Raw genomic sequence first — 27,753 nt, forward strand, 5'->3', positions numbered from 1 at the left:
TTTTTTTTTTACCAATATAGGACAGTGGTCCCAGGTCTGTCTGAAGTCTTGCCAACTGCTCTGGACAGAAATAAAACAGATCTGGGATCAGGCTCATACAGTGGTCGTCATCTCTCTCACTTGGGGCCATATTTTCCATTTCCTTTTACTCTGTGTGATGCTCTTTGTATTTGCATTTGCATTTAAGTCATTTAGCAGACGCTCTTATCCAGAGCGACTTACAAGTACATACATTCATACTTTTTTGTACTGGTCCCCCGTGGGAATCGAACCCACAACCCTGGCGTTGCAAGCGCCATGCTCTACCAACTGAGCTACACGGGACTACTTTGCAAAGTAATTTGGGTAACACTTAATTTGGATAGTCCATCTTTAGACTATCAGTAACATTTCAACTAGCTATCTATACTAAACAAAAATATAAACACAACATGTAAAGTGTGGGTCCCATGTTTCATGAGCAGAAATAAAATTAACATTTCTAATACGAACAAAAAGCTTATTACTTTCAAATTTGGTGCACAAATTGGTTTACATCACTGTTACTGAACATTTCTCCTTTGCCAAGATAATCCATCCACCTGACAGGTGTGGCATATGAAGAAGCTGATGCTGGGGACAATAAAAGGCCACTCCAGAATGTGCAGTTTTATCACACGACACAATGCCAAAGGTGTCTCAAGTTTTGAGGGAGAGTGCAATTGGGATACTGACTGCAGGAATTTCCACCAGAGCTGTTGCCAGAGAATGTTTATTTCTCTACCATAAGCCACCTACAATATCGTTTTAGAGAATTTGACAGTACAACCAACCGGCCTCACAACCGCAGACCACATGTAACCACGCCAGTCCAGGACCTCCACATCCGGCTTCTTCACCTGCGGGATGGTCTGAGACGAGCCACCCGGACAGCTGATGAAACTGTGGGTTTCATTTATTTTATTTTATTTAACTAGTAAAGTCAGTTAAGAAGAAATTCTTATTTACATTGACGGCCTACCCCGGCCAAACCCTAACCCGGACGACGCTGGGCCAATTGTGTGCCGCCCTATGAGACTCCCAATCACGGCCAGTTGTGATACAGCCTGGAATCATACCAGGGTCTGTAGTGACGCCTCTATCACTGAGATGCAGAGCCTTAGACCGCTGTGCCACTCGGGAGCCCCTTTCGTTTGCACAAACAAAGAATTTCAGCACAAACTGTAAGAAAGCGCCTCAGGGAAGCTCATCTGCGTGCTCGTCATCCTCACCAGGGTCTTGACCTGACTGGTTTTCTGATCCACATCCATTTCCTTATATGAACTGTAACTCAGTAAAATCTTTTAACTTGTTGCATTTTTATATTTTTGTTCAGTATAGATTCACACGTTACTGAGCACAAATCACATCTCTATCCCTAACCTTAAACCTTATCTTAACCCTAAACTTAACCCTTATTCTTAACCTAACCCTAACCGTAACCTTAGCATACAGTTGCTTATCAACAGATAGTTTGTTGATAGTATGACCATCTGTAGAGCATTTACAGATGAAAAAAAAAAATCTGGACAATCCAAATTAAGTGTGTGTAACCGTCATTTGATTTATGGGAAATCAGTTTTGCTGTCCCAGTGCATGATAAAGCCCAAGGGAGTTTCATCCAGGTGTCATAAATGTCTTGTAATCACTTGGTTCATGTGTGCAGGAAGCAGTCAGACAACACCCTCTCCATTATGGTGTGTAAGGGTTTTGTCACACTTGTCAAACTGTTTTCATTATGATAGGGAATACAGATCAATGTGTTGTGTTTCCAGTGTCTTGTCAAAGCCTCATTTGCTAGCTAGATATGTTATTCTAAGAAGAAAGTTCTAGTATAAATTAATGCATTGTTATTTTCAAGTGAACCGTAACTCCCCATCCTACAGCTAATGTGTAATGCATTATGATGCAGTTGTAAGACCTGTCATGAGCGACCTTTGCTCTGGTCTTTACGTGTTGGTTGTTCAGAGCAGACCTTTAGCACTTTGGTCATATGAGCTGTCTTCTCCCAGCAGGCAGTAGAAAGCATCCTTGAGTTTCTCTCTGTCCTGGATTGACAGTTACCCTTTGACACCTCGTCAGTTGATGTTCTGTATTCCATGACATGGGACTTCATATGATGCTCAAAAACAGAACATTGTATCAGGATTTATTAAGACATTCTACATTCTCAAGTGAAGGATTTAGGACACTGGCCAGTCGGACTAGTAGACTGCAATTTTTACTAGCCCAGGTTACATTCTTCTAGCCAAATTTGTGCCATTTGAAATCCAAAATATCACTTGCCTGATGGGCTAGTTTGGCACATTTTCTACTAGCCCTATCTGCAAAGTACTAGCCTCAGGCTAGTTTAATTTCCATCCCTGCAGACATATATTATAAGTAGACCAGATGGGTAATTTATTGTCAATTGACTAAGGCTAGATTTCCTATCTGTAATTCATTTAACTTTCTAAAACGTCACTAAGTTCAGATCATTAAATCAGACTTTTATGTACCAATTTGCAGGCTTATCTAATGCTGTAAGCCGAGCGGCATGAGTGCCTGCCTTTGCATCACCCAGTGTAATTACAGCTAAAGGAGGTAACCCTATCTGTCAGTCAAGTCACATCCCAAATGGCACCCTATTCCCTATATAGTGCACTACTTTTGACCAGAGCCCATAGCGGTCTTGTCAAAAGTAGTGGTCCTTGGTCAAAGAAGTGCTCTAACTAGGGAATAGGGACTTACCTTGGTCTACTTTGTCCCGCTCCGCTCTGACTAGCCTATGACTCTACCTCCACCTGGCTTCCTGTCTGTGACTCAGCCTGGCTTCCTGTGCTGCTTTTGCCTCTGTGCAGCAAGGCGCTCATGGACCTGTTGGTGGATCTGTGCAGCCGGTACCACCTGAACCCAGCCTATCACACCCTGGAGCTGCTGTCCAGCGAGGGCCTGTCCCTAGCCTTCAAGCCCAACAGCCTGCTGGGGTCCCTGGACGTTGTTGCCATAAGCATCAGGGAGAAAGTGTTGCAGGACAAAGTGGTGCGGAAACCTCCGCCTAAAGTGCCAGAGGTGAGTACCTACTGATCCTGACCCTGATATAGATCTGTGTGTGTGTGTTTGTTTGTTACTGAGGATATGTAGCTGCATTGTGATTGTGAATAAGCAATTAGCTGTGTTTTATTGTAACCTGATTCATAGTTATCCTCTGTTTAGCCTTCCATGAATACACATGTATGTAGCACTTCATGAAGTTATTGGAAATGAGTTTGTTCTGGTCTGGGCCTTTTGCTGTTGTTGTAGTGCATGGGTGGGTATCGTTGACTGTTTTTGGGATACAATAAATAAGATGTTTTCAGCATTCATTGAACCTAACCTTTGACACCTGGGAAATGTATGAATCTCTATGTAACCATTGCGATCGCCCTTCTTTACCTTTTGACACTAAATCGTGGCAGCAGGAAAGGCCACAAAACCCCGAAAGGGCTCATGCTAAGGTAGGCAGCAGGTGTTATAGAGCCAGTCTCTAAGTCAGTGGGATTATTACCGGCTTTCGGTGGCTGATTGAGTGTCTTCTCGCTCTGTCTCCAGTGTCTCCTACCTACCTACCTACCTACCTAGCATGTGAATATTTCATGAGCCTTACCTTTAGTTACCATGCATTATTTCTACTCTACTCTCAGGCCTCCCTGGCCCTGGGGGCCCTGCTCCCCCTATCTCCCTTTGACCTCCCTTTGGCTGATGGCCATAGTCTGACACTATTTCACTCTGAGTCATCGACATTATGGGTAACACTTTACTTAAAACCAATCGGTATAATGCATTATGATGTGGTTGTAATGCATTTTATGACTTGTAATAAGCATGTACAGTATAGCCCCCCTTTGAACTGAGTGGTGTAAATTTAAGTAAGCATACATAATAATCTATTGATTTCGATGTATGGATTTTTATGTATTCCACTAACATTTGATAAATTGTTGCCTAAAAATATGCTTAGATTCTTTTTTTATAAGTTGCCTCAGTAAGTATTAGCAAAGAACCACACACAAAAACAGTTGTGCTTGTGATTGTTACACACTCTTGACTGGTAAGTGGTTGACATGATGTTTTCAGAAGGAGTCTTGAAGTCTGTACATTGTGTACTGGTGTGTGACTGTCATGGCCTCCGTGAGAACAGTATCTTTGTTGTATGTCCCAAATGGGACCCAACTTCCTATATAGTGCACTACTTTTGACCAGATCCCTATGGGACCTTGTTAAAAGTAGTGCACTATATAGGGAATTGTGTGCCATTTGGGATGCAACCTGTGTTCTTCATAACAACCACCTCAATCCTCTTAGTGCTGCTGGCACTGTTGTTATGATCTCTCTCTATGGGTACACCAAACACCCTGGGACTGACCAGTCATTGGCTGCCCACACACAGGCCCTCTCTGTCAGGCCTCAACTTGGCTCCCAGCCTCAGTTACCTCAGTGCTAGTCTTGAATGACCCCCCCCCCCCCCCCCCCCCCCCCCCCCTAGGTCTGTCAACAAATGTCTACGTTCTAGGGGAAAAGCTGAAAGTAGAGCGTAACCTCTTTTAAGTGAGGTGGAGTAAAGTTTTTAGTTAATCATGGTTTATCTCACGAGTCTGACACCCACTTTTTGTCTCTCCCTCGCTCTCTCTCAATATTTTCCACGCTAGTTTTTCCCATTGGATGTGTACTGCTGAGATCTTTACTTTCATGTCCCATTTAATTACTGAACTTAGACCTGGGTTCAAATTGTATATTTATGAGCGTTTGATTGAGCCCGCCTGAAGTGCCAGATCGGCAGGATTGCAGACAAGCTCAAGATCAAACGAATACTATTTGAATGTAGGAGGTTCTCTAATACTCTTTAATACTGTGTCCATCCATTGGCACTAAAGTCACTCTGTCTTCCCTGTAAAGAAAACGGTGCGTCTGGTGGTGAACTACCACAGGAGCCAGAAGGCGGTGGTGAGGGTGAGTCCCCTGGCGCCCCTGGAGAGCCTGGTCCCAGTCATCTGTGAGAAGTGTGAGTTTGACCCGTCCCATGTTCTGCTGCTGAAGGACAATGTCAGCAACCATGAGCTGGAGCTGGACAAGTGTCTGAGCGAGCTAGGCATCAGAGAGCTCTACGTACTGGACCAGACTCTTGGTAAATAAACCACCTTAAACCCACATCTCCCTCTACCTCTTCCTGTAGAATGGTGACACATTTCTTGCCAACTATGGTTATTGGTACGACAATGATTATAGGAGTTGACAAGACAGCACAACCAGATCTGGGACCAGGCTACTCCACGTCCTCACATGATATCTACAGTGTTAGCCTGGTCCCAGATAAAATCAAGTTTGGAATGTTAAGGAGTTGATATTGTAGCACAAACAGATCTGAGATCAGGCTAACTGTACCAACCTATCTCTGTTAACAAACTATTACTGTTCCTCTTATTCTTCTCAACCTGTTTAATCGTATATTTAATTTGAGCTCTCTCCGTCGTTTTCTGTCACGCTTTTAAACCCTGATTGCATCTATAATCAGCACTCACACGTGAGATTGTTTTGAATCAAAGTAACATGCATTACCTTCTTACTGCAGCTAGCTACATCTGCGCCTGTAATGTTTACATGGAGTGTAATTCAGTCTGGGATAGTTCATTTTATCAGGGTGGCGCTGCAGAATATATATAAGTGAGCTTGTGTTTACATATTTGGTTAAATGAGCTTTGATAAGCACATGCCTTCCAGGGTGTGTACTCTTCCCCCTATGACTCTGCCCTTAGAGAGGCAATATAGACGGTTAGTCATTAGAACACTACCTACAAAGCGTAGTGAGATGTACTGATGCTTGAGTTAAACTAGAGACAGTTGTCAAATACCATAGTCAGTGTTGTTGGTGGTTTCACTGTTTCCCTCTTTTCTGTAGGCAGGGGTGGGAGGGGTGGGGGATTGCATAGCCAATGACATGGGAAATGCTGCATAGTTTTGATAAAGAGAGAATCTTTTATAGTTAAGGATGGTCTGCATTGTTACAAGGGCCCTTAATGTTGTTGAAATCCTGTGATTATTTCCAGTTCGTCAACCTAAAATGGCTTCTGCACCTGCTCTAAATTACTCAGGTATTACTGTCTGTATGCTGCTTATTGTTCCCATCCACAATGCTGTAGTGACATTACCTGTAGCTTAACAGTCACTTGTCCAGTCACATTAACCCCGTTTTGCCGTTCCTTTTCTCCTCGCTTGTTTTGTTTGTTTGTTTTACATATCTTAGATCAAATATAAGATACAGTCAATGTTATTTCCCTTTCTTTCTGGCTTACAGTGTGTGATGACTGTTTGTTAAATTTATTTTCAGAGGTTGAAGAATAGATGCACTGTCATATTGGAAAAGTTTAGTTGCAGTGCCATCTACTGTTGAAACTGCCTGATTGTTGAGGCTTGAGAGCGTGTGTTTATGGAGAATACTTTTTGTTGTATGCATGGTTAAAAACGTTTAATAACTGGCATGACTTGCATAATGTGGTATAGTAGTATAGTTCTAGCTGTGGTTTATTTCATCCCATTGGTTAATGAATGAACTGCATGAATGAATGAACCTATATTTTTAGCTCAGTGAGCCAACCCTTTCATTTAGGAGTGAACTGAAACCTATTGTCTGTCCGTTCATTGTTAGAATACTTCTGTTCCAACACCTCAAGTGTCGGTGGGGCCGAGAAGAAAGGTCTGCTCGGATTCTTAAAGTTCAACAGAAGGAAATCAAAGGTAAGACGGCACAGTTCACTTGTGTTCCAACAGAGTGACATTTATCCCATTGGCTTGGCTAATTAACACCAAAATACCATCTAGAACATAGAGTGTGTGTCTGCAGATCAAGCTGACTTTAAACTGTTGACTTACTATTAATGTATGTTGAAATGCAGGAAAAGGAAGCATATATATATTTTTTTTATTGGAATAATTTGATACTTAAATCTTCTACTTAAATAGCTACTGTTATTCTTGAGCTCAACATATGATGGCTTTCCATAAAAATAATTAGTCTTATAGATTTGACTGTCCCCGTGGAAAGGGCTTTTTAACCCTAGCGCTGTACGAGTACTGCTATCATCTGTCAAATAACTGCAATAACTGCATGTCATGCTTGTATTGTAGTTGCATTCTGATGTATTGCATGTTAGATGTACATTCCATTTCAGACTGAAGAACAGTCGCCTACTATGGACATGGATGGTCTTGATAATAATATTATTCAAAATACTGAAAAACACTACAATGTAAGTACTACTAACCCTCCTGAAATGTCTGGGTGTGGTACTTGACATCTTGCATTATATTTTCTTTCAATACTCCAATCTCATTCAATAAGTGCAATCTCATTCATTTTGCAGGAAGATAAATTATGCTTTTGAGTTCTATTCTCTTGTAGATGTTCCAAAACCCACCACCTTGTAACAGATAGTGTTTTATGCCCCACAAAAAATTAAAACACATGAGGTCAACTTTGGTTTTCTTTTCAGTAGGGTTGCAAAATTCCCATAACATTCCCAAAATCCCAAGTTTTTCCAGAAATCCTGGTTCTACAATTCCAAGAATAAGTTGGGAATAAGCAGGAAATCCAGAACTCTCCAACAAGGATTTCTGGAAAACCTAGACATTTTGGGAAAGCTACCATTTATTTTGCAACCCTACTTTTCAGCCTGTGTGCCTCCTCTCGATATAGCTGATTGTCTGTTCTGCTTAATTACCACTAGAGGGCAGACTTGACAAGCTGATTCCCCTCAGTCAATTACAGTACCTTGAAGGATTTAAAGTTTCTGCAGCAAGTCAACCTGAAATAAATTAAAGCCTTGAATTACTGCTTAATCTTTGATCAGCTTTACTCAGTGACACACATAATGTATTTAATAGTAAGTTTGTATTACAATAGTAGTTATAGCAGTAGGGCCGGTTTCTTGGGAATAGTTTCTACTCCATCGTGGAGTTCTTTGTATGTGGTGTGCATGTGTGCTAAAACATTATTATATTAGAGCAAACATTGAACAGGCTACCTGTTTGGAAGGTAATTTAATCAGTTTTATACAATTACAGAGGAATCTATTACAGGCAGCCATCTGGGATACACCTCAAATCAATATGGGGATTTTATTGGATTTCCCATAAGACCTTGGTGGATCTCTCCTGCTCATTTGAGTCAAGCCCCAGGGCGCGCACACACACACACACACACACCCTCTGTGTCCTTTGTGATGATGTTACATCATCATACTATACCTGGCTACATTTACTCTGATATCTGGATACCATTATTGGCCGAACAGATGGCAAGATTTGTTGAGAACGGTTCATAACACAGACTGAAGTAGAACAGAATTGCATCTATGATACAGTGTACAGTCCTGCATTGGACAAACTGATGGACCGATATGTTGAAGACTGTGTACATTGTGTATGATCTAAAGGAATGAAAACGATATTGCTTTGCTTATAAGACACCGTTCTAGAGATGCTAAGTCACGCCAGAAATGATCCTGTCTGTTTTCCCAGAGTTTTTTTTTTTATTGTACAGAAGAAAACTATTTCAGATCACATTTTGTCCTTGGAGAGGACAATAAGGGCGTGTTGCTAACTCTAAATCATCATAGATGGCCATGTTCGGTTCTATCTGTCTCTAGTCTTGGCAGTGAGTACTCCACTTACAATGCATTTCCACCTTGGATATGCATGAGTAATAGGCATTGTGGTTAGATCTCAGATTTCCTCCAGCATGGAATTACAGATGTTCAGGTGAACTTTTCCCAAACTTTAATAACAAAGAAAGACTCAATAGCTTTTTTGGCTCCGGTCTGTAACTGATTTAAGGTTACATAACGTATGCTACGCATTCATGGCAATTCCCTGCATGGAACATTCCGTTCCAACAGCTGAGTACAACAACAGCACGGATCCCAATTCAAAGTTACCGTAGTCACTACCTAAATTTGGAACGTGTGTTTGTGTTGGTCTTTCAAAATTGAACATGCAGTGGATGTACTGAGGGACTTTCAGAGAGCCGGGATATTAACCGTTTAGCCACACTCCTCCTTCAAATACACAGGCATTGAGCATGTTGCTCTACCAAGGAGAGGAGGTAACATTGAGATCCTACTACTACAAAGGGAGGCTTACTGGATATCCTATCTAAAAACATTGACCCCTAGTGGTCTGAATATTGACTTTGATCTCAGTCCCTTCTTATGAACAATTCTCTCTTTTATGAACAAGTTTTATAAATGTATATATTCTTTCTACAGCTTATTAGCGTACACCTAATATGTTCCCTCTGTTGATGATGATGCTTATTATACATTAAGGTTGAACCAAAATATTACATGTAAAAAATACAAATGAAATCGGAAACAATTAAATATGTGAAATTGAATGAAACAATAATTTATGTTGATGCTAATATTGTGTGCAATGTTCAATTATGTTTGCATATGATAACAATAGCCTAATATATTTAATATGCCATAAACTATTGTTTTTTAACAGTTTCACTCAATTCATTCTAATTAACATATTCATTATGACACACCCCTCACTATTGTCATTGGTTGCACTGTTTGTCTACATAACCTGGTTCAAGTATTCATGACATTTCACTGAAGAAGACACAGTGATGCCGAAACGTTGGTGATTTATCCAATAAATTACTGGGTTTATATATGGAGTGTGCGACTCTTTATTTTTGTAGTTTATAGTTTATTCTCTGTTAGTCAGCACCTCCACACAAAATAATTTTTCTGGGTGTGCACCAGCTCATGTTTTTTATTGGTCTTTCATAATTGAACATGCAGTGGATGTACTGAGGGACTCTCAGAGAGCCGGAATATTAACCGTTTAGCCACACTCACATGTGAGAAGGTCGCCATGAACACATTAGCACAGCGTGAAAAGTTCATCAGGGGAGGAGAGGGTTGGCCGCTGGCCAAGAATCACTCCCCAGTCCCTGCTGAGCGCTGTCTGATTTCTAAAAATGCTTTTCAGGCCCTTTCTCTCTCGTGACATGGGATCAACCAGCAGAAGATTGAGGCTTTGGATTTACTGGAATATTTGCATATACATACTGTACATGTATATGTACAGTAGAATATATTTAGGCAGCATCCAATAGAAGGGAATAGAGTAAAGCTGACTAATGCACTGTGTAAAGTATGCCATGCCATCTATTCTTGGGATGCAATTATGCCCATGTATAAATCATGTGGTCCTCTGTAGCTCAGTTGGTAGAGCATGGCGCTTGCTATGCTAGGATAGTGGGTTTGATTCCTGGGACCAGCCATACATAAAATGTATACACGCATGACTGTAAGTCTCTTTGGATAAAAGCATCTGCTAGATGTTATATTATTTAGTCAGGAAGATCTAGTAGGTGGGAGAGGCGCGTGTCTTAAGAGAAGATCAAAGTTAAACAGGATGTGAAGGTCATGAAGATGAATGGTGTCGACTTAGTTGATCCAGACTCTGTTCTTAGAGCGGGGCAACAGTAAATCTACTGCAGGGTTCCAAGACTCCAGCTATGTCTTTGTTACATACGTATTTTTCTCTTTGCTCTACATTACTGTATAGTAGCTCGGTCTGCTTTTCCAAGCTTACGCAATATGCAAGCATTTGGCAACTCACATCTCCCTCAAAGTCACACTGCCTCTCCTTAGTAGACTAGAATAATTTGATTGCGCTTGCCTGGTGTAATGGAACCAATGAAATAGTCCCACTCCAGGCAGGCTCAATCAAATTATGAAAAATATTTGAAAGAAAACATACTATTTTTGCCCAGGTCTGAATACCTTTGACTGCTTTTCTCTCCCTCCTGCACATTTTCCATTCATTCTCCCCACTGTGAGAAGTGCTTAGTTCACTGATTACATCTAATGACTAGAACTTAATGTTTTAGTAATTTTTTTTTTTTTTCATGACTACTTTGATCCTCTGCCCAGGAATGGTCTGAAATGCTGTGTCATTTTGACTTAATACACTTTCTTTTCTTATAACCACCCCACTATCGTTTATAGATGTATATCTTTGTTCCTAGTTGTGCTACAGTACAGAGACAGAAGCTTAGGACATTTCAGATAGCCTGGACTCAGATTTGTGCAGTTTGTGCTGTCTTGCCAACTCCTTTTTTTGATCACTTGGCACGACATTGACCGTAGGAGTTGGAAAGGCAGTGCAAACAGATCTGGGACCGGGCTAAGTTTCAGATGCTTAGGAAAGCCTTTGATCATTCTTTGATCGTCCCCCATTGCTCAGCAGCATCCCTCCCAGACAGACAGATGGTGTATTAGCGAGGCGGCGTAGCTACAGAATGGTAATAAAGCTGACTGCAGCTGTCACAACTGTCACAAAGCATCCTGATTCAGCAGGGATCTGAGAGCCGCCTCCTTGCAGACTAGACTGTTGTTTCTTGGAGACAGACCCAACCCTAAGTTTTGTATTAGCTTAATGTACCACTGCAATAACAGGCCATGATGAAGCTATGCAGATATTTTATATTCAGTCCTTGGCCCTTGTTAGTCGGAGTCCCAAATGGCACCCTATTCTCTCTATAGTATTATGTGTCCTTGTCAAAAGTAGTGCACAACATAGGGAATAGGGTGCCACTTGGGACACAACGTTAGTGAATAAAGGGCATGACCCATGCTCACCCTTCAGGACTGGCCCTTGACATTTCCACTGTCCACCATATCAACCTGTGATTTTGGGTTTCTGAGACCATTTAGAATTATCTGACCTTTAAATGCCACTCAGTTCATATGTAGCTCTGTTCCGTGTGTTTATAATTGTGTGTGTGTGTGTGTGTGTGTGTACATGCAGGTATATGTCTGTGTGTACTCACACATCTGTTTGTGTGAATGTGTCATCTGTCTGTGTGCCATTATTTTTATGTTCTCTCTCTACCTCCTCCTCCAGGGCCTGTCCACGGTGTCCATCGTGCCCTGTGTGGAAGCGCGACCCAGCACCCTGGGCCAGTCCCAGTCCGTCATGAACATCTCCAGGATGTCCCCCAGGATAGAGCTTAAGAAAAGGCGGGCTCCCCCGGCCCCCACTCCCTGCCAGGGCTGCTACACACTGGAGGCCTACCAGGTGAGAGGGCAACACACACACACACACACACACACACACACACTTCAGGTCATGGTGACCTGTGTTGAGATCAACAATTGCAACATTGGCTAAACATTTCCTCTAATCTCCTTGTGTTGTTTGTGGATCTAATAGCAATAGTAGTAGTGTTATTTCTCTTCTCGTGGTGTTGTTGTGGGAAATGTTGTTTTTTTTCACCATGTTTTGTTGGCTCTAATGGTCTGATTTCCTCCTGTTGGAGCGAATGGGGTTTGTCTGGAACTGTGTGTTGTGGTCATAGTGACCGTTACTAACAGGAACACACTGCTTAATCTGTGAAATGGATTACATTCTAAATGCCACCCTATTCCCTATATAGTGTACTACTTTTTTACCAGGGTCTATAGTGCTCTGGTTAAAAATAGTGCACTATGTAGGGAGGGTGCCCTTTGGACAACGACTCCTGTTGAGAAGCACAAGGTGTCCACACAGTATTCTGTGTACTACTCACGCTGTTCTTCCAATCAGGATTTAATTTGGGTTTATGTTGTCGTGGCGCCCAGTTTTTTTTCTCTCTGCTGTCTGTTGTTATTATACCCTTTATAGCGACAATTGATAACCTTTCAGACAATTAATTAAAGTGCCGCATCAGAAACATTCAGTATTGTTTCCCTGACTACAATAAACGTAGCTAATTGATGTGCTGTTGTGTTGTTTTATGCAGTCTTTTATGGTAGGGTAGCTAGATGTGTTTTCTTTTTACTAAGTGTCTTGGTAAATCATGGTATTTAATGAACTTTAACATACTTTTTTAGTGTAGAGTGGTCTGCACGCAGGCAGCAGGCAGCCAGGTTGCATGCAGGCAGCTTGAGATTATTTGATTGACAAGTAAAATGCCTGTTCAATGGTGCATCTATCTCGAAGGTTTTCGTGTTGGCATTTAAAAAGCCATAGCGTACCGTTACAGACAAACAAACATGCTGTAGGCGCCACATTCCATATGTCTGAAAAGGGTATTAGACACTGTTCAGAAACACCACACTGATGACGTCTTTATCAGTCCGTTCACTCAGAGATAAGCAACACTAGCTGTGCCGTGACTCGCTAGCACGGATGAGACAAAGTATTGTGTTTGGAAGATGGCTGGCTGCATGTTGAGACACATGGCACATGGGCCTGATGTACCCGTTTGTGAGGGTTAGACAAGGACAGAGAGATCAGATGAGGACAGAGTGCCTGAGGGACGGGATGGCTGCTCTTAGGTCTCCTTTCCGTGAGCCTGAGCTACTGGTAGGATGGCTATTGTTGTAGTGATGACAATCTGTTCCCCTGCGGTATGACTACACTCTAAATAGCAAAAGGTGCTATATAGAACCTAAAAGGGTTATTTGGCTGTACCCATAGGAGAACCTTTTGAATAACCATTTTTGGTTCCAGGTAGAATCCTTTTGGTTCCAAAAAGGGTTCTCCCAGGTCAAATTCTTATGGAACCAAAAAGGGTTCTCCCTGAAACCAAAAATAAGATTTTTTTTTTTTTTTTCTAAGAATGTTAAACTGGGAATTACGAGACCTCACGATACGATATTATCACGATGCTTAAGTGCCGATACGATATGTTTTGCGACTCTAACGATTCTATATGTATTGCAATTCAATACTGTGATTTTAGATCAAATCATTGTTCCAAATACATTGCTCACCATATGTCTACTGCAGAGGGACAAGAGAGAGCCATGAGAAAACAAGTTGTTTTGATCAGTCAAGGAAATAAAGATGCTGAAAACAAATTGGCTCTCAATTTAAAAAGAAGATGGAGAACACGCTATGGAGGAAAAATACTAGAGTTTTGGTGCAGGTACAGCCAACTAGCACAAAAATAATATTGCGATATTGTCAAAAACTATATATCGTCAAAAATAACATCCGATTGGTAACTGTATCAATCCCCCCCCCCCCCCATCACTAGTCATGACCCTCTATTGATCTCAGTACGGTATCAATTTACAATCAATAGTCAAGCCCAAGGCCTTATTGAATCAAATAGCCAACTGGGTTTATCTGGGGTCAAGACAAAAAAAAAGAGTACTGTACATCCCAAATTGCACCCTATTCCCTTTATAGTGCACTTCAAAGGGAATATGGTGCCATTTGGCACTGTGTACATCTAACATGTTGTGCTGAAGGAGTGTTTCAGGCCTTTATTAGGCAATTAGCTGACATTATGATTTGGACAGGAGTAGGCTAACATGCTGACGATACGGCAAACGCACGTGTGCGACGTTGCACACATGTTGATTTTGTCCATACACACTAGACGCGATCAGGACACGCAGGTTGAAATATCAAAACAAACTCTGAACCAACTATATTAATTTGGGGACAGGTTGAAAAGCATTAAACATTGATGTCAATTTAGCTAGCTAGCTTGCTGTTGCTAGCTAATTTGTCCTGGGATATAAACATTGGGTTGTTATTTTACCTGAAATGCACAAGGTCCTCTACTCTGACAATTAATCCACAGATAAAAGGGTAAAAGTGTGTTTCTAGTAATCTCTCCTCCTTCAGGCTTCTTCTTTTTTGGACTTTATATGGCGGTTGGCAACCAACTTAAGGTGCATTACCACCACCAACTGGACTGGAGTGTGGACCTCAGTTCATTTTTCAATCACCCATGTTCAATCACCCACACATATGCTACTAAAAACCAATGAGGAGATGACACGTAGGTATATGCTCCTAAAAACCAATGAGGAGATGGGAGAGGCGGGACTTGCAGCACATCACGCGTCAGAAATAGAAGCAAGTTTTATTTTAGCGCCTGGCTACGCAGTCGCTCATTGACACGCGTGAACATTGTGGCTGCAATGATTGCAGCGCTCGCACATGCGGCGTGAGCGATGTGGTCAGCATGTAAGAGGTCATGTTTAGAATGCCTTTTGTGACATGGCCTAGCCTATCATCCTGAGCTTTCCGCTTCAGGGTTCGGTAATAGGTTTTACACAGGCAGGCAGGCACACTTGTGTAAGCCTGTTTGGCATGCTGGAAAGGTAACATCAGACTCAGGCTTGTGCAACAGTAGTCTCTAGACAGACTGTTAACACAAACGCTGGTTTTGGTTCTGAGATTGCAGTAATAATGCAGCAGTGGATGAGGTGTGTTTTGGTGGCACAATATCAAATATGTATAAGTGGGGTGTCGTGTTTCCAGAGGCAGACATCAGCTTGACAGGCTCTTTATGCCAATGTTACTGTTACTTTATACCGTTTGCTGTATCTCTTGGATGAGATGGCATTAATAAACTCAGAAGACCACTGAAGGGAAGGGGGTTAGGTAGGTTAGGTTAGAATAGTGATTGGTCTAAGAGACTTGGAGCCTACTGTAGGAACACAGTGTTGTACATGATCCTAGTTGGAATTCCAGATTCCTTGCTCCTTTTTTTCCCTGATGCTGGGAATCTTCCAACCAGGATTTCTGGGAAACCTGGGAATCTTGGGAAAGTCACCAGAATGTTTCAATCCAACTCTAAGGAGTGTTATTCTTCTCTGAATCTCAGTAGTTGACCTGATCTGTTCTCAAGTATTTAAATCAACGGTACACATGTCACGGAGCCTACTGAATATATTCTGTTTTTCTCTGCAGCATGGCTCTTAGTGATGTTGATGTATCGACTCCTGGCTTTGCTTTCAGGGTGGACCTGCCAAGCAGCCCCTGAACAGTACAGTCTGAGGCAGCATCCCTATTGGTCCTGGTCAAAAGTAGTGCACTATGTAAGGAATAGGGTACCATTTGGGACGTAGCCTCAGACTCCATCCCATCAGGGGGATAGCTGGCAGCACAGGCTAAGTGTGATTGATTGAGATGGCTAGCATTACCTGCATAAACCATTCCTTAGGGAGATGTCATAATCTGAACCAAGAGGGGTTTAGTCTTTCATAACAATCCGTCATTGGCTTTTTGTACTGCAGCGATTTTAATCCACTTTAATGTAGCCTACCGTTTTAATCTATTTTAGCGAGATACAAGTTGTCTGTTTACAATCTTGCAAGGTTTGGATATTTCTACATTGGGCTGATGGTACCATTCTCAGTAATAGTTGTGGTCCTTTTATTTATTTTTAAATTGAATTTGTGGGGAAACCTCATGAAGGTTTTAATCAGTAGTGTTTTAAAATGTTCCACATTCTGTAAGGTCACACTTTTTGATGGTCACACATGATGCCTTTAAGAGGAAGCTTGTGATCTGAGTCATATGTTTGCAATCCCTCAGTTAGGCCTACATGATTGCTACGCAAGTAAACCATGTGGCTGCAGAACACTTTGAGTTAGAGTGAGAATGGTTGGTGTGGAAGCCTTAACTTACTCAACGCCTCTCTGAATTGGACTATTCAAGTGGCCTACCTTGGTTGTTCAGCCCATCTGCTGACAACCTCCATTTCCTTTGTAAATGATATTCTATCACGTAAGGCCATGCAGTTTATTTTAGGATGTCTTGTTTCACTTCATGCAAAATTGCTAGTGTATATATTAGGCAACACTGTGGATGTTTCAGTTTGACAGGCTGTGGAACAGTGTGATTTAAAATAAGTGGCAAACAGAAGCATGGGCAGCTCTAATAGTTTTGAGTGCCGGTTTAGGGTGTATCCCATATGGCACCCCATTCCCTATATAGTACACTATTTTTGACTAGAGCCCTGGTCAAAAGTAGGGCACTATATAGGTAAGTGTTTCCCAACCCTGGTTCTCGAGTACCCCCAACAGTACACATGTTTTATTGTAACCCTGGACAAGCACACCAGATTCAACTTGTCAAATAATCATCAAGACCTCAATGAGTTGAATGAAGTGTGTTTGTCCAGGGCTACAATGAAAATGTGTACTGTTGGGGACACTCAAGGACCAGGGTTGGGTAACACTGATATAGGGGATAGGGTTCCATTTGGGAGTCTCTCTATCATGCTCCTTTCCTCTTTCCTAAGGAAGAAAACGTTGTGTTCTCAGGAACAAAGGAAGAGGCCCCTAATGCCAAAACAAACAGCCCACTGGAACTGTGTAGTCTACCATCTCTGTGTGTGTGTGTGTGTGTGTGTGTGTGTGTGTGTGTGTGTGTGTGTGTGTGTGTGTGTGTGTGTGTGTGTGTGTGTGTGTGTGTGTGTGTGTGTGTGTGTGTGTGTGTGTGTGTGTGTGTGTGTGTGTGTGTGTGTGTGTGTGTAAATCTAATGAAGTAGTGGTGGCGTCTTCTCACAGAAATGTTGTGGGGAATGTTGTTTTTTCACCATGTTATGTTGGCTCTAATGGGCTTCTTTCCTCCTGTTGGAGATAATGGGGCTTGTTTGGAGCTGTGTTTATGTTCACATTTAAATCATTATTATTTCCAAATCACAGTCTCACAGTTAAGTTTTTGAAAGAATTGTTTTGTACCTCAAAGAATGACAAAAAACCTAGGCTTTGTTGTGGTTTTATGTTGGAATGTAATCTTAACCTTAGCAGACAAAGTAATATCCAGCACTGATAAAGATATAATGGAATGTTTTCACTACAGTTGGCAGATTAGTCCACACTTCGTCTACAGTAGTACATTGGTTCTCTATTTGAAGTGGATTTATGCCATGAGCACTGATATACTTTTACTTTCAAATCGGTGTATGTGTGTGCATGTACGTGTGTGTGTGGTCTGACCATAAAGAGCCTCTAAATTCACTGTGCCAGCTCTGGAGTGGTGTGCTGTATTGAGTAATTCAAAAGCTGGAGCTTTGGCAGCCAGGGGACTGAGCCTGCATCCCCCTATTCACTTAATAGTGCACTACTTTTGACCAGGGCCCATAGAGCTCTAGTCTAATGTAGTGCACTATGGGTCCCATTTGGGACATAGACCAAATCAACCATTAAGGAGTGAGCTAGCATTCCTGCAGGATTAGGGGGTAGAAAAGCTATAGACATATTTGACTGAATGATAGCATTGAGTGGCAGCATATCAGTGTATAGTAAATGTGATTTGATACAGTCTGTGATATAGAGTTAGTAGAGCTGGGAGATGGGTTGTGCAAGTGGTAGGTAGGCAAGTCTGACTGGGTGAGAGAGTGCACAGCAGTTTGGGCATGGCTCATGGAAAATCACCTCAGGCTTGAAAATGCAATGAAAGTAGCAACAAGCCATAAAAAATGATTTGTCAAAACTTTTTATTTTTTATTCCTTGAACGTGGTTGAAGTAAGTCAGAATGTCCTTTTTATTTTTATATTCTAAGAAAAGACATGTGGTGTTTCTCTGGGATTGAGTCATTGTGGTTACAGCACTGTGTTACTTACCGCCCGCCACCTTGCACTTCTTTACAGAGGTAGAGTTGCATAAACTCCCTGAACTGTGTATGCACCTCCACCATCACACCACCGTTCATACTTGTCGGTCTCTGGCATACCATAGCATGTGGGGCAAAGTTGAAGCTGTAATGGAGCACTGAATGGGATATGAAGATGGATGTGTGTGAACGTATGTGTGCATGACCATGTGGGTGCACATGTGTGACTGATTGGCTGCTCTTCAAAGTGAAAGACAATACAGTGCAGCTGAACGAAGCGACGGCGTCCTCTCACAGACTGCAATGAGGCCATTCTCTATGAATGCTCCATACTACAGTTGTACTGGAGTGTAAACATACCAAGGGAATTGATTGTGTTGCTCAGCTATGGGGTACGGTTTAAAGTGGCTGAGTGGTGTGCTTTGGGATTTAGAGGAGCCAATTTAAGTCTGGGGAACATGTACATAAGTTTGGCCAAACGGAGACCAAAGCTTCCCTTGCTTAGTATAACCCTGCGTGGCAATGGTTTAGCTCCCGTCTAAACCTGATATATATTTTGGAAGCATAACGACAGCAATATAAACCATTTGCACGCACACTTTAGAGAGTGATGAATATTTCTCATTGGACCATACGTTTACTGGATAGTTTTGAGACAGTGAGTTGTGTCAGGTCAACTTTGTGGATCTAATGGAGCATGTAAGATGAGGGAGCATGGGGAACTAGTCTGTCAGTGGTAGAGTGAATAGTAATACCAGAGTAATGGCTGTCTGTCTCTGCCATGAAGATAGAGGGCTCTGGATGACTACTTTAAAATGGAGATAGCTCTCAATGGGGCTGCCCATGCTGTCACACAGGATGCCATTTGCAAGGATAGAACGTGTGCTGTCTTTCCATATCTATGGTCTCTGTAGTGGAGGACTGGCTCATTGAGTTCATAGACAGCTCACCAGTTGACATACGGAGAGACGACAGTAGTACAGACAGTTTGTAGCAGGGGGAAAATTTGTCAAAGATCGACGGAAGCATTGACCCATTTTAATACATTGTCTTCACATTTGAGGTAAATTTTTTACTTCACCTTTGTACCATATTTGCACACGTTGCACACACACAAATAGAGTTGAGGCTGACGAAAATATATAGTACGAACTTGATCGGTGCTGTCACACACATTAAATATTTAATGTGTTGTTCTGATTAAAGAAGCAATAAAACTGGCCTTCTTTAGACTAGGTGAGTATCTGGAGCATCAACATTTGTGGGTTCAATTACAGCCTCAAAATGGCCAGAAACAAGTAACTTTATTCTGAAACTTGTCAGTCTATTCTTGTTTTGAGAAATGAAGGCGAGAAATTGCCAAGAAACTGAAGATCTCATACAACGCTGTGTACTACTCCTTTCACAGAACAGAGCAAACTGGCTCTAACCAGAATAGAAAGAGGAGTGGGAGGCCCCGGTGCACAACTGAGCAAGAGGACAAGTACATTAGAGTGTCTAGTTTGAGAAACAGACGCCTCACAAGTCCTCAACTGGCAGCTTCATTAAATAGTACCCGCAAAACACCAGTCTCAACGTTAACAGTGAAGAGGTGACTCCGGTATGCTGACCTAGGCAGATTGGTGTTGCTGGCTTCCGGGTTAAGTGGGGCATTGTGTCCAGAAGCAATGTGGCTTGGTTGGGTTATGTTTCGGAGGATGCACGGCTCTTGACCTTCGCCTCTCCCGAGTCCGTACGGGAGTTGCAGCGATGAGACAAGACTGTAACTACCAATTTGGATACCACGAAATTGGTGAGAAAATGGGCTAAAAAATGTATGTGTTGTATTGGATTTATCCCAAACATAACATTTTGTATTTAGGGCAAAAAGTGAAAGACTATTTTAGAATTGAAGTTTTAATGTTGCTTTTCCACCTTTTTTGAAGTATTACTTTATTGCCTTGTTGAAATCAGGATGCATGTTATGAAATATTTATATTCTGTACTGGCTTCCTTCTTTTCAACCAGTCAATTAGATTACTATTGTGGAGTAACTACAATGTTGTTTATCCATCCTCCGTTTTCTCCAATCACAACTATTTCGAGATGAGGCTTATGCGCCCAAACTCACACAACACCTTTTTTGATCAATGTAAAGCTTTAGGTCACACACAACATTACGGTCAAATAGGATTCATGGGTAACAAAGAAAACACCAGGTTAAAAAAAATCTATGGGTCATATTCGATTCTGATCTAAATTTCGAATCACACATTAAGAATGTGACAAATAGCTTTTTACCACCTGAGGAACATTGCCAAAGGTGCGGCCGTTTCTATTTCAGGCTGATACAGAGAGACTCATCCATACTTTTGTTACAAGCAGGCTTGACTACTGTAATGCTCTCCTGTCTGGTCTGCCCAAGAAAGTCACTGGTCAACTGCAAAATATACAGAATGCTGCAACATGGGTACTGCCCAAGACCAGACGGAGAGCCCACATTACACCGGTTATAAAGTCTCTGCACTGGCTGCCTCTGAGTTTTAGAATTAATTTTAATATTCTTCTATTGGTTTTTAAATCAATCCATGATTGTGCACCCCAATACATGTCAGACATGCTTTTGAATTATCTACCCAGTAGGTCCCTCAGGTCCTCTGGCACTGGCCTTTTAACTATCCCAAAGCCTAGGACCAAAAGGCATGAAGCGGTAGCCCTCAGTGACTATGCCCCCAGCCTCTGGAATAGCCTGATAGAGAACATGAGGCCGGCTGAAACTGTGGACATATTTAAAAGAGATCTTAAAACACACCTTTTCCTTAGGATGCCTTTTTTAGTGTTTCAGTTTTTATTGTTCTTTAGTTTCTATCCACTTATGTTTGTTGTGTAGTAAATATTTGTTTTTATTTTCATTGTTTTTTTATTAATGTATATTCCTGTGAAGCGCCCTGCGTTGCATTCATGTCTGAAATGTGCTATATAAATATAGCTTGATTTGATTTGATTCCCATTTAAAGATTTGAAGTGGCTACCAAACACGTTTCAGTGTTTTTATGCCCATGCCTCCAGGATCAGAGGATATGTTGAGATTAAATGAGTCACACATTGTTTTGTTGTATAAGGCAGCAATAATATGTAACTTTTTGGCGATCTGACCAAATTCACATAGAAATGTTAGTTATGTCATTCTCATTGACAGTAAGTCTAACAATCATTTGATCTGTTCTATGTGCTCTATTTCTATGCTTCCCATTCTTAAGTTTTGTTTTTGCGTTTTTTACTTTTGGTTTTGTACACCAGCTTCAAACTGCTGGAAATACAATATTTTTGGTTATGGAAAAGATATTTCACAACGGTTTAGATAGTACAATGATTTTCTACACAATGATTGCCTGTTTTGTAACATAAATTGAAATTAGGTGAACTATTAGAATTTTAGCAGCCAGGAAATGGCGGCGTGATTTTGCGTAGTGCACCTTTTAATAATGATAATGAGCGGTGATGATGTCCAAGAATAATTTATTTATAGTTTATATTGTCACGGCTAGGGGGAGTTGTTCAGCCCAAGACTCATTCTCTCTCTCGCTCTTTCAGGTGGCTCCTGACTCAGAGAGTACACTGAGGAAGAGGAAGGCCCCGGCACCCCCTGCTACCTCTGTCACCCCAGCTCCTAGCACCCCAGCACCTCTCACCTCTGTCCAGATGGCCCCCTCTCCCTCCCCAGCCCCCAGCTCGCCTACCCCCAGCCTGCCTGCGGAGGAGGACTCTGGCTCTGAGCTGAGCAATGTGTCTGTCTACAGCAGCAGCAGTAGCAGTAGTGGGGTCGCCGCCGGCACCTCTGTCGCTGACACCTCAATGGCCGACTCTGATTCCGCCTCTAGCAGAGCTGATGTGTCCAAGCCCGGCCCTGATTCCACCCCCAGCAGCATTGCTGCCATGGCTGACTCCTCCCGAGACTCCTCCCCCAGCAAGGTTGACACCGGCCCCAGGAGCAAGACTATGGTCAATGTCGCCCCTACCAGCAAGGTTGAAAAGGTTGACTCCGCCCCCAGCAGCAGTACTGACAAGGTCAAGCCCACCCCCGACTCGTCCTGCAGCACCACACCGGAGGAGACCAGAGGAGAGTCTGCTCTTGGCCTGAAACTAGACGAGAAAGAGAACAACAGACACAGTGCCATGGGTCAGTATCATCACTACACATATAGTCGATGTAAAGAGGCCGATTGAGTTCTCTCCCGTCAACCCGCAGGCTGCACTAACTCACAAAATGTTTGTCATAGCAGTCATATAACAGTGTAACAACCCTTTCCTAGGTAGACTCCTTAATCAAAATCAAATGTATTTATATAGCCCTTCTTACATCAGCTGATATCTCAAAGTGCTGTACAGAAACCCAGCCTAAAACCCCAAACAGCAAGCAATGCAGGTGTAGAAGCACGGTGGCTAGGAAAAACTCACTAGAAAGGCCAAAACCTAGGAAGAGACCTAGAGAGGAATCAGGCTATGAGGGGTGGCCAGTCCTCTCCTGGCTGTGCCAGGTGGAGATTATAACAGAACATGGCCAAGGTGTTCAAATGTTCATAAATGACCAGCATGGTCAAATAATAATAATCACAGTAGTTGTCAAGGGTGCAACAAGTCAGCACCTCAGGAGTAAATGTCAGTTGGCTTTTCAAAGCCGATCATTAAGAGTATCTCTACCGCCAGGTGGTCTCTACGGCCAGGTGGACTGGGGACAGCAAGGAGTCATCATGCCAGCTAGTCCTAAGGCATGGTCTTAGGGCTCAGGTCCTCCGAGAGAGAGAAAGAAAGAAAGAAAGAAAGGAAAGAAAGAGAGAAAAATATAATTAGAGAGAAGGAGGAGTACTCCAGATATAATAAACTGACCCCAGCCCCCCGACACATAAACTACTGCAGCATAAATACTGGAGGCTGAGACAGGAGGGGTCAGGAGACACTCTGGCCCCATCCGATGATACACCCGGACAGGGCCAAACTGGCAGGATATAACCCCACCCACTTAATGATCTCACCCAAATGGTTTAACCCAATTGGAGAACACTCTCAAGGATTGTTGCACTGCTACCACTTTTCACTATAACAGGTTCCCCTCAACCTGAACTGAGTCGCTGGTGGTAGACATGATACCTGTACAGTCATTTAGCCAGTAGGGACCCAAGGCAGCATAAACTAAATAACCCCTATGTCACAGGACAGGAGTTGGCCGGGATTGCAGCGCTGCAGATTTGATTGCCTTACGCTTTGTACAATCTGTCCTCAGTAAACCAGGTGAAATAGCATTGCTATTAGCCTCGCTATTCCTATTGATGCACTGTAGTGTAGAATATGACATTTCTCCAACCTAAAATAATCACTGTGCTACCTAATCTAACAAGGGAGCAACATGCACAAGACTAGAGTTATATCGATTGCTTTACCCTCCATGCCTTTTCTTGAAACTGGTTGAAGTGGACAAGATTTATTTAGCTTGGAGAGGATGAGAGAGGTTGAGGGATGAAGTGTTTAGTGCAGTGGACGCACTTAAAACAGACAGCTCTGGGGAGTTGATTTATAGACCTGGGTGTGCCTCCCTCCCCTCCGCTACTCCCAAGACACAAGACACTGTGCAGAACAAATAGACTTCTGCTGGGAAGACCCTGTCAGACCCACAGACCTATCTAATAGACTTCTGCTGGGAAGACCCTGTCAGAACCACAGACCTATCTAATAGACTTCTGCTGGGAAGACCCTGTCAGAACCACAGACCTATCTAATAGACTTCTGCTGGGAAGACCCTGTCAGAACCACAGACCTATCTATTAGACTTCTGCTGGGAAGACCCTGTCAGAACCACAGACCTATCTAATAGACTTCTGCTGGGAAGACCCTGTCAGAACCACAGACCTATCTATTAGACTTCTGCTGGGAAGACCCTGTCAGAACCACAGACCTATCTAATAGACTTCTGCTGGGAAGACCCTGTCAGAACCACAGACCTATCTATTAGACTTGTGCTGGGAAGACCCTGTCAGAACCACAGACCTATCTAATAGATTTCTGCTGGGAAGACCCTGTCAGAACCACAGACCTATCTAATAGACTTGTGCTGGGAAGACGCTGTCAGAACCACAGACCTATCTAATAGACTTCTGCTGGGAAGACCCTGTCAGAACCACAGACCTATCTAATAGACTTCTGCTGGGAAGACCCTGTCAGAACCACAGACCTATCTGTTGCTCACAAGGCAGAACAACTAGACTTCCCCAAAACATAACAAAACAAATCATTATGTTATGATCTGGAGTTGTATATTTATGGTTGCATATCATCGGTTGTACAGTCTGTAAAATAAATAGATGACGCGCATCAATTAGGGATGATGTACTACAGGGATTTTAGATGTTTCCCATTATTTAACCCCTTTGGGCTAAAGATAATCATTGTTTACGTTCTATAATGTATGTGAGCGCAGTTGTTTCCTGCCTCTCCAACTGTGTGGAGAGAAAGAACCTCTATTGGCTCTGTTAGCAGGAATAGTGCAACCCAGATATCTCTCTACTCTCTCACATGGCACACTGCTCCTCTGTGCTCTTTTCCTCTTTTCGTCTGTCTCTCTCTCTCTCTCTCTGCTCTGCTTCTTCTCTCTCACATCATAGTGAAAAAACAGGCCCTCAACCCAATTTTAAATGTTTGGCTCAGGCACAGAGGCTCTATTTCTAATAGGTGGTTTTTCGGTCGTTGATTCTCATCTTAAAATACATTTTCTGTCTGGAAGAAAAACTGTGATTTCAACCCACTCAATTTGGGCTGTTTCAATCGATCCCCCCACCCATTGTGCTGTGTGTGTCGCGCGCACATGTCCCCTCAGTGTTTTTAAAGGGCCTGTAGGTCATCTGTTAGCCTCTGAAGGGTGTGTTTCTTATCCTACGTCTTACTTTATCTTCAGTGTGCTGACAATAGGGAATCTCTCATCTTAATCTGCTGTGTGCGGTTAAGTTCCGTAGCTAGGTACATATTTTTGTGGCTCTAGCTGTCACACCTGGAACACAGTCAATCATCTAAAGGGGCTGAGGCACAGAGTCAGTCACTCCCACGGCTAGCTCTACTCAATGCAGTCCATCAGCTGCTGAGTAAGGGATGCGTGAGGAATACTTTGACATATTGCTCACATCGCTCAGCACTGGCTGCCATTACATCAGCCTGTTACTGTTTTTATCCCAAATGGCACCCTATTCCCTTATAGTGCACTATTTATGACAAGAGCCCTATGGGCCAAGGTCAAAAGTAGTGCACTATATAGGTAATGGGGTGCTATTTAGGACCAACATACTGTTACACCCCCGTGGCATGCCGTTCAGCTCCAGTCCACCCATTGCCATCAGTCTTTCTGTCAGATTTCTCTGAATGTTTCTCTGAGTTTACTGCCGCTGTGTGCTCATACTATGTATGTGATCACTGATATGAGTCAAGGCAGACTCCCTTTTAATATGGAAATCCAAGATGACAATATTCAGAAAATCTATAGTCAACTGTTGACTAATTTTGATTATACACTGCTACAAAAAACACCAGATATGGAGATTCTTGTTTTGTTAAGTGGCCTACTGTTCTGAAACCCCCTGGATGTTTCGATTGATGCAACAGTCAGTGTTTGAGCTGGCTACACTGTTTTTCACAGAGACATTTTGCACAAACACAGTCCTTACAAAGTTATGTCCTGAATGTGACCAGTTTATTGTTGGATGCAATGTTCAGACATTCACAGAAGTAGCAACAGCACAACACAATCATCCAAACCAGAAAATATAGGCCACATTAGTCCTAGTGCTAACAGAGGAAAGATTTGACGTAACACAAGCAGTCATATTTAGCTAACAGAAACCACAATGTGAATTGGAACCCCCTAGAAATAACTATTTACAATTCATCACATCAAGGGTGAACTCACCATTGATCTAAATAATTGAGTAAAACACTTATTGATATTCTAATGTAATCCGACGATGGGTAGTGTGTGCACGCCACCCTGTTTTGTTTTTTCGCGTCAACCAAAGATAATAAGAGGAGGCAAGATAAGTTTGGTCTGTTTGCAGTATGCATGTTGAAGGGGTTATGATCATTCACCTCCCTTCATTCACTTCCAGAAGGTTATTCGAAAGATTTGTGAACCATTCCTTCTCCTCATTATAACATATTTTGTCTGACAGATGTTTACGTGACACACCGAATGCATTGTATAATGTCAACAAACATGGCATCACACATAGCTGGCAAATAGCTTAGCATTAGCTCATCATAATCAGTACAACCTTCAAAAAAGTATTTTACATACATCAAAGGTGTCCATTACAATCTATGCAATAATCGGAATGCATTACTTGTCACCAATACTTGAAAACGTGAATAAAACTGTAAATACATTATGCTCAATACATACATATACTGTATGCTGCAATAGAAAAGACAACACGATATACAGAAAATAAGGCACTTACTTTGATAGGAACGCACATATGTCCAAAGTTATTATTTGTAAGGAAAACAACAATGAATGCAATGCGAGCGCCAGCCAGAAAATGTGCCAGGGGGAAAACATTTGTGTAACACTGCGCAAATATCTGCATATTTGATCTGCGGAAACACTGGGGAGGTGAGAGGTTTGTCCGGCTCAGTAAAGCCTCAAACATAAATTGTCTGCTACAGTGAAATGTGTTACTTTTATGTGAATTAATGAAGAGGCGGAACACACCTCAACTCAAACTGTTGTTAGAAAATAAAACTTGTTAGAAAGTAATTTGAAATTGACAAGTTGAAACAGCCTATAGATAATTAGCAGGCATCGTGGGTTAACTGTCCTGTTTCTCTGACCAATGACAAAAAGTGTGGAATTGCAGGAAATTTGCTTTAAAATTGCAACATATTCTCAGAGCCTCATGACAAAATGTGTAGAATAGCTTTACCAAACTTAAAATTATTTTGACCCAAAATGTGTTGAAATGCAGGAAGTTAGCTGTTTTCCTAAAAAAACAAATCTGTTTTTCTAAAACGGGCCCCAACTGGGGTAGTCCGGCCCTGGCCTGGAGTGTTTTGTGAAGCTCCATTTCTATCTCCCCTAACTGGAGTCTGGAGTGTAGAGTCTGATGTTATCTCTGCTCTGCTCTGTTTAAGGGGCTCTGATTAGAGACTCTGATCAGCAAGCAACACAATTGCCACTGAGAAGCTTCCATTCAAGCGAGTAGCTTTACTGTACTTTCCAAAATACATTAAGCAGTTATAAGCAGCTTTCAGTAATTTCTTAATGTAGCCATTCATTGATTGCCTTGTGTATTTTGCTTATTGTTTAATGTAAAAAATATCAATAAGTTATTTCATTC

At 42.1% G+C, this 27,753-nt stretch overlaps 1 protein-coding gene across 9 annotated transcripts in view; it reads left to right on the forward strand.

The window, feature by feature from the left end:
- Positions 1-27,753, forward strand: part of LOC129837899 (protein cordon-bleu-like) — a 63,294-nt gene that overhangs the window by 25,315 nt on the left and 10,226 nt on the right. For 6 of the 9 annotated variants that reach the window (XM_055904404.1, XM_055904413.1, XM_055904405.1 and 3 more), the window contains 7 exons: positions 2,859-3,069; positions 4,933-5,161; positions 6,081-6,125; positions 6,680-6,768; positions 7,203-7,280; positions 11,956-12,129; positions 21,974-22,559. In XM_055904404.1, coding sequence (XP_055760379.1) covers positions 2,859-3,069; positions 4,933-5,161; positions 6,081-6,125; positions 6,680-6,768; positions 7,203-7,280; positions 11,956-12,129; positions 21,974-22,559 — 1,412 coding nt within the window. The remainder of the gene's footprint in view (positions 1-2,858; positions 3,070-4,932; positions 5,162-6,080; positions 6,126-6,679; positions 6,769-7,202; positions 7,281-11,955; positions 12,130-21,973; positions 22,560-27,753) is intronic. The other 3 variants (XM_055904411.1, XM_055904407.1, XM_055904412.1) reach the window with 3 other exon arrangements.

Source organism: Salvelinus fontinalis, chromosome 38 (genome assembly GCF_029448725.1).
Source record: "Salvelinus fontinalis isolate EN_2023a chromosome 38, ASM2944872v1, whole genome shotgun sequence".
Classification (NCBI taxonomy): Eukaryota; Metazoa; Chordata; class Actinopteri; order Salmoniformes; family Salmonidae; genus Salvelinus; species Salvelinus fontinalis.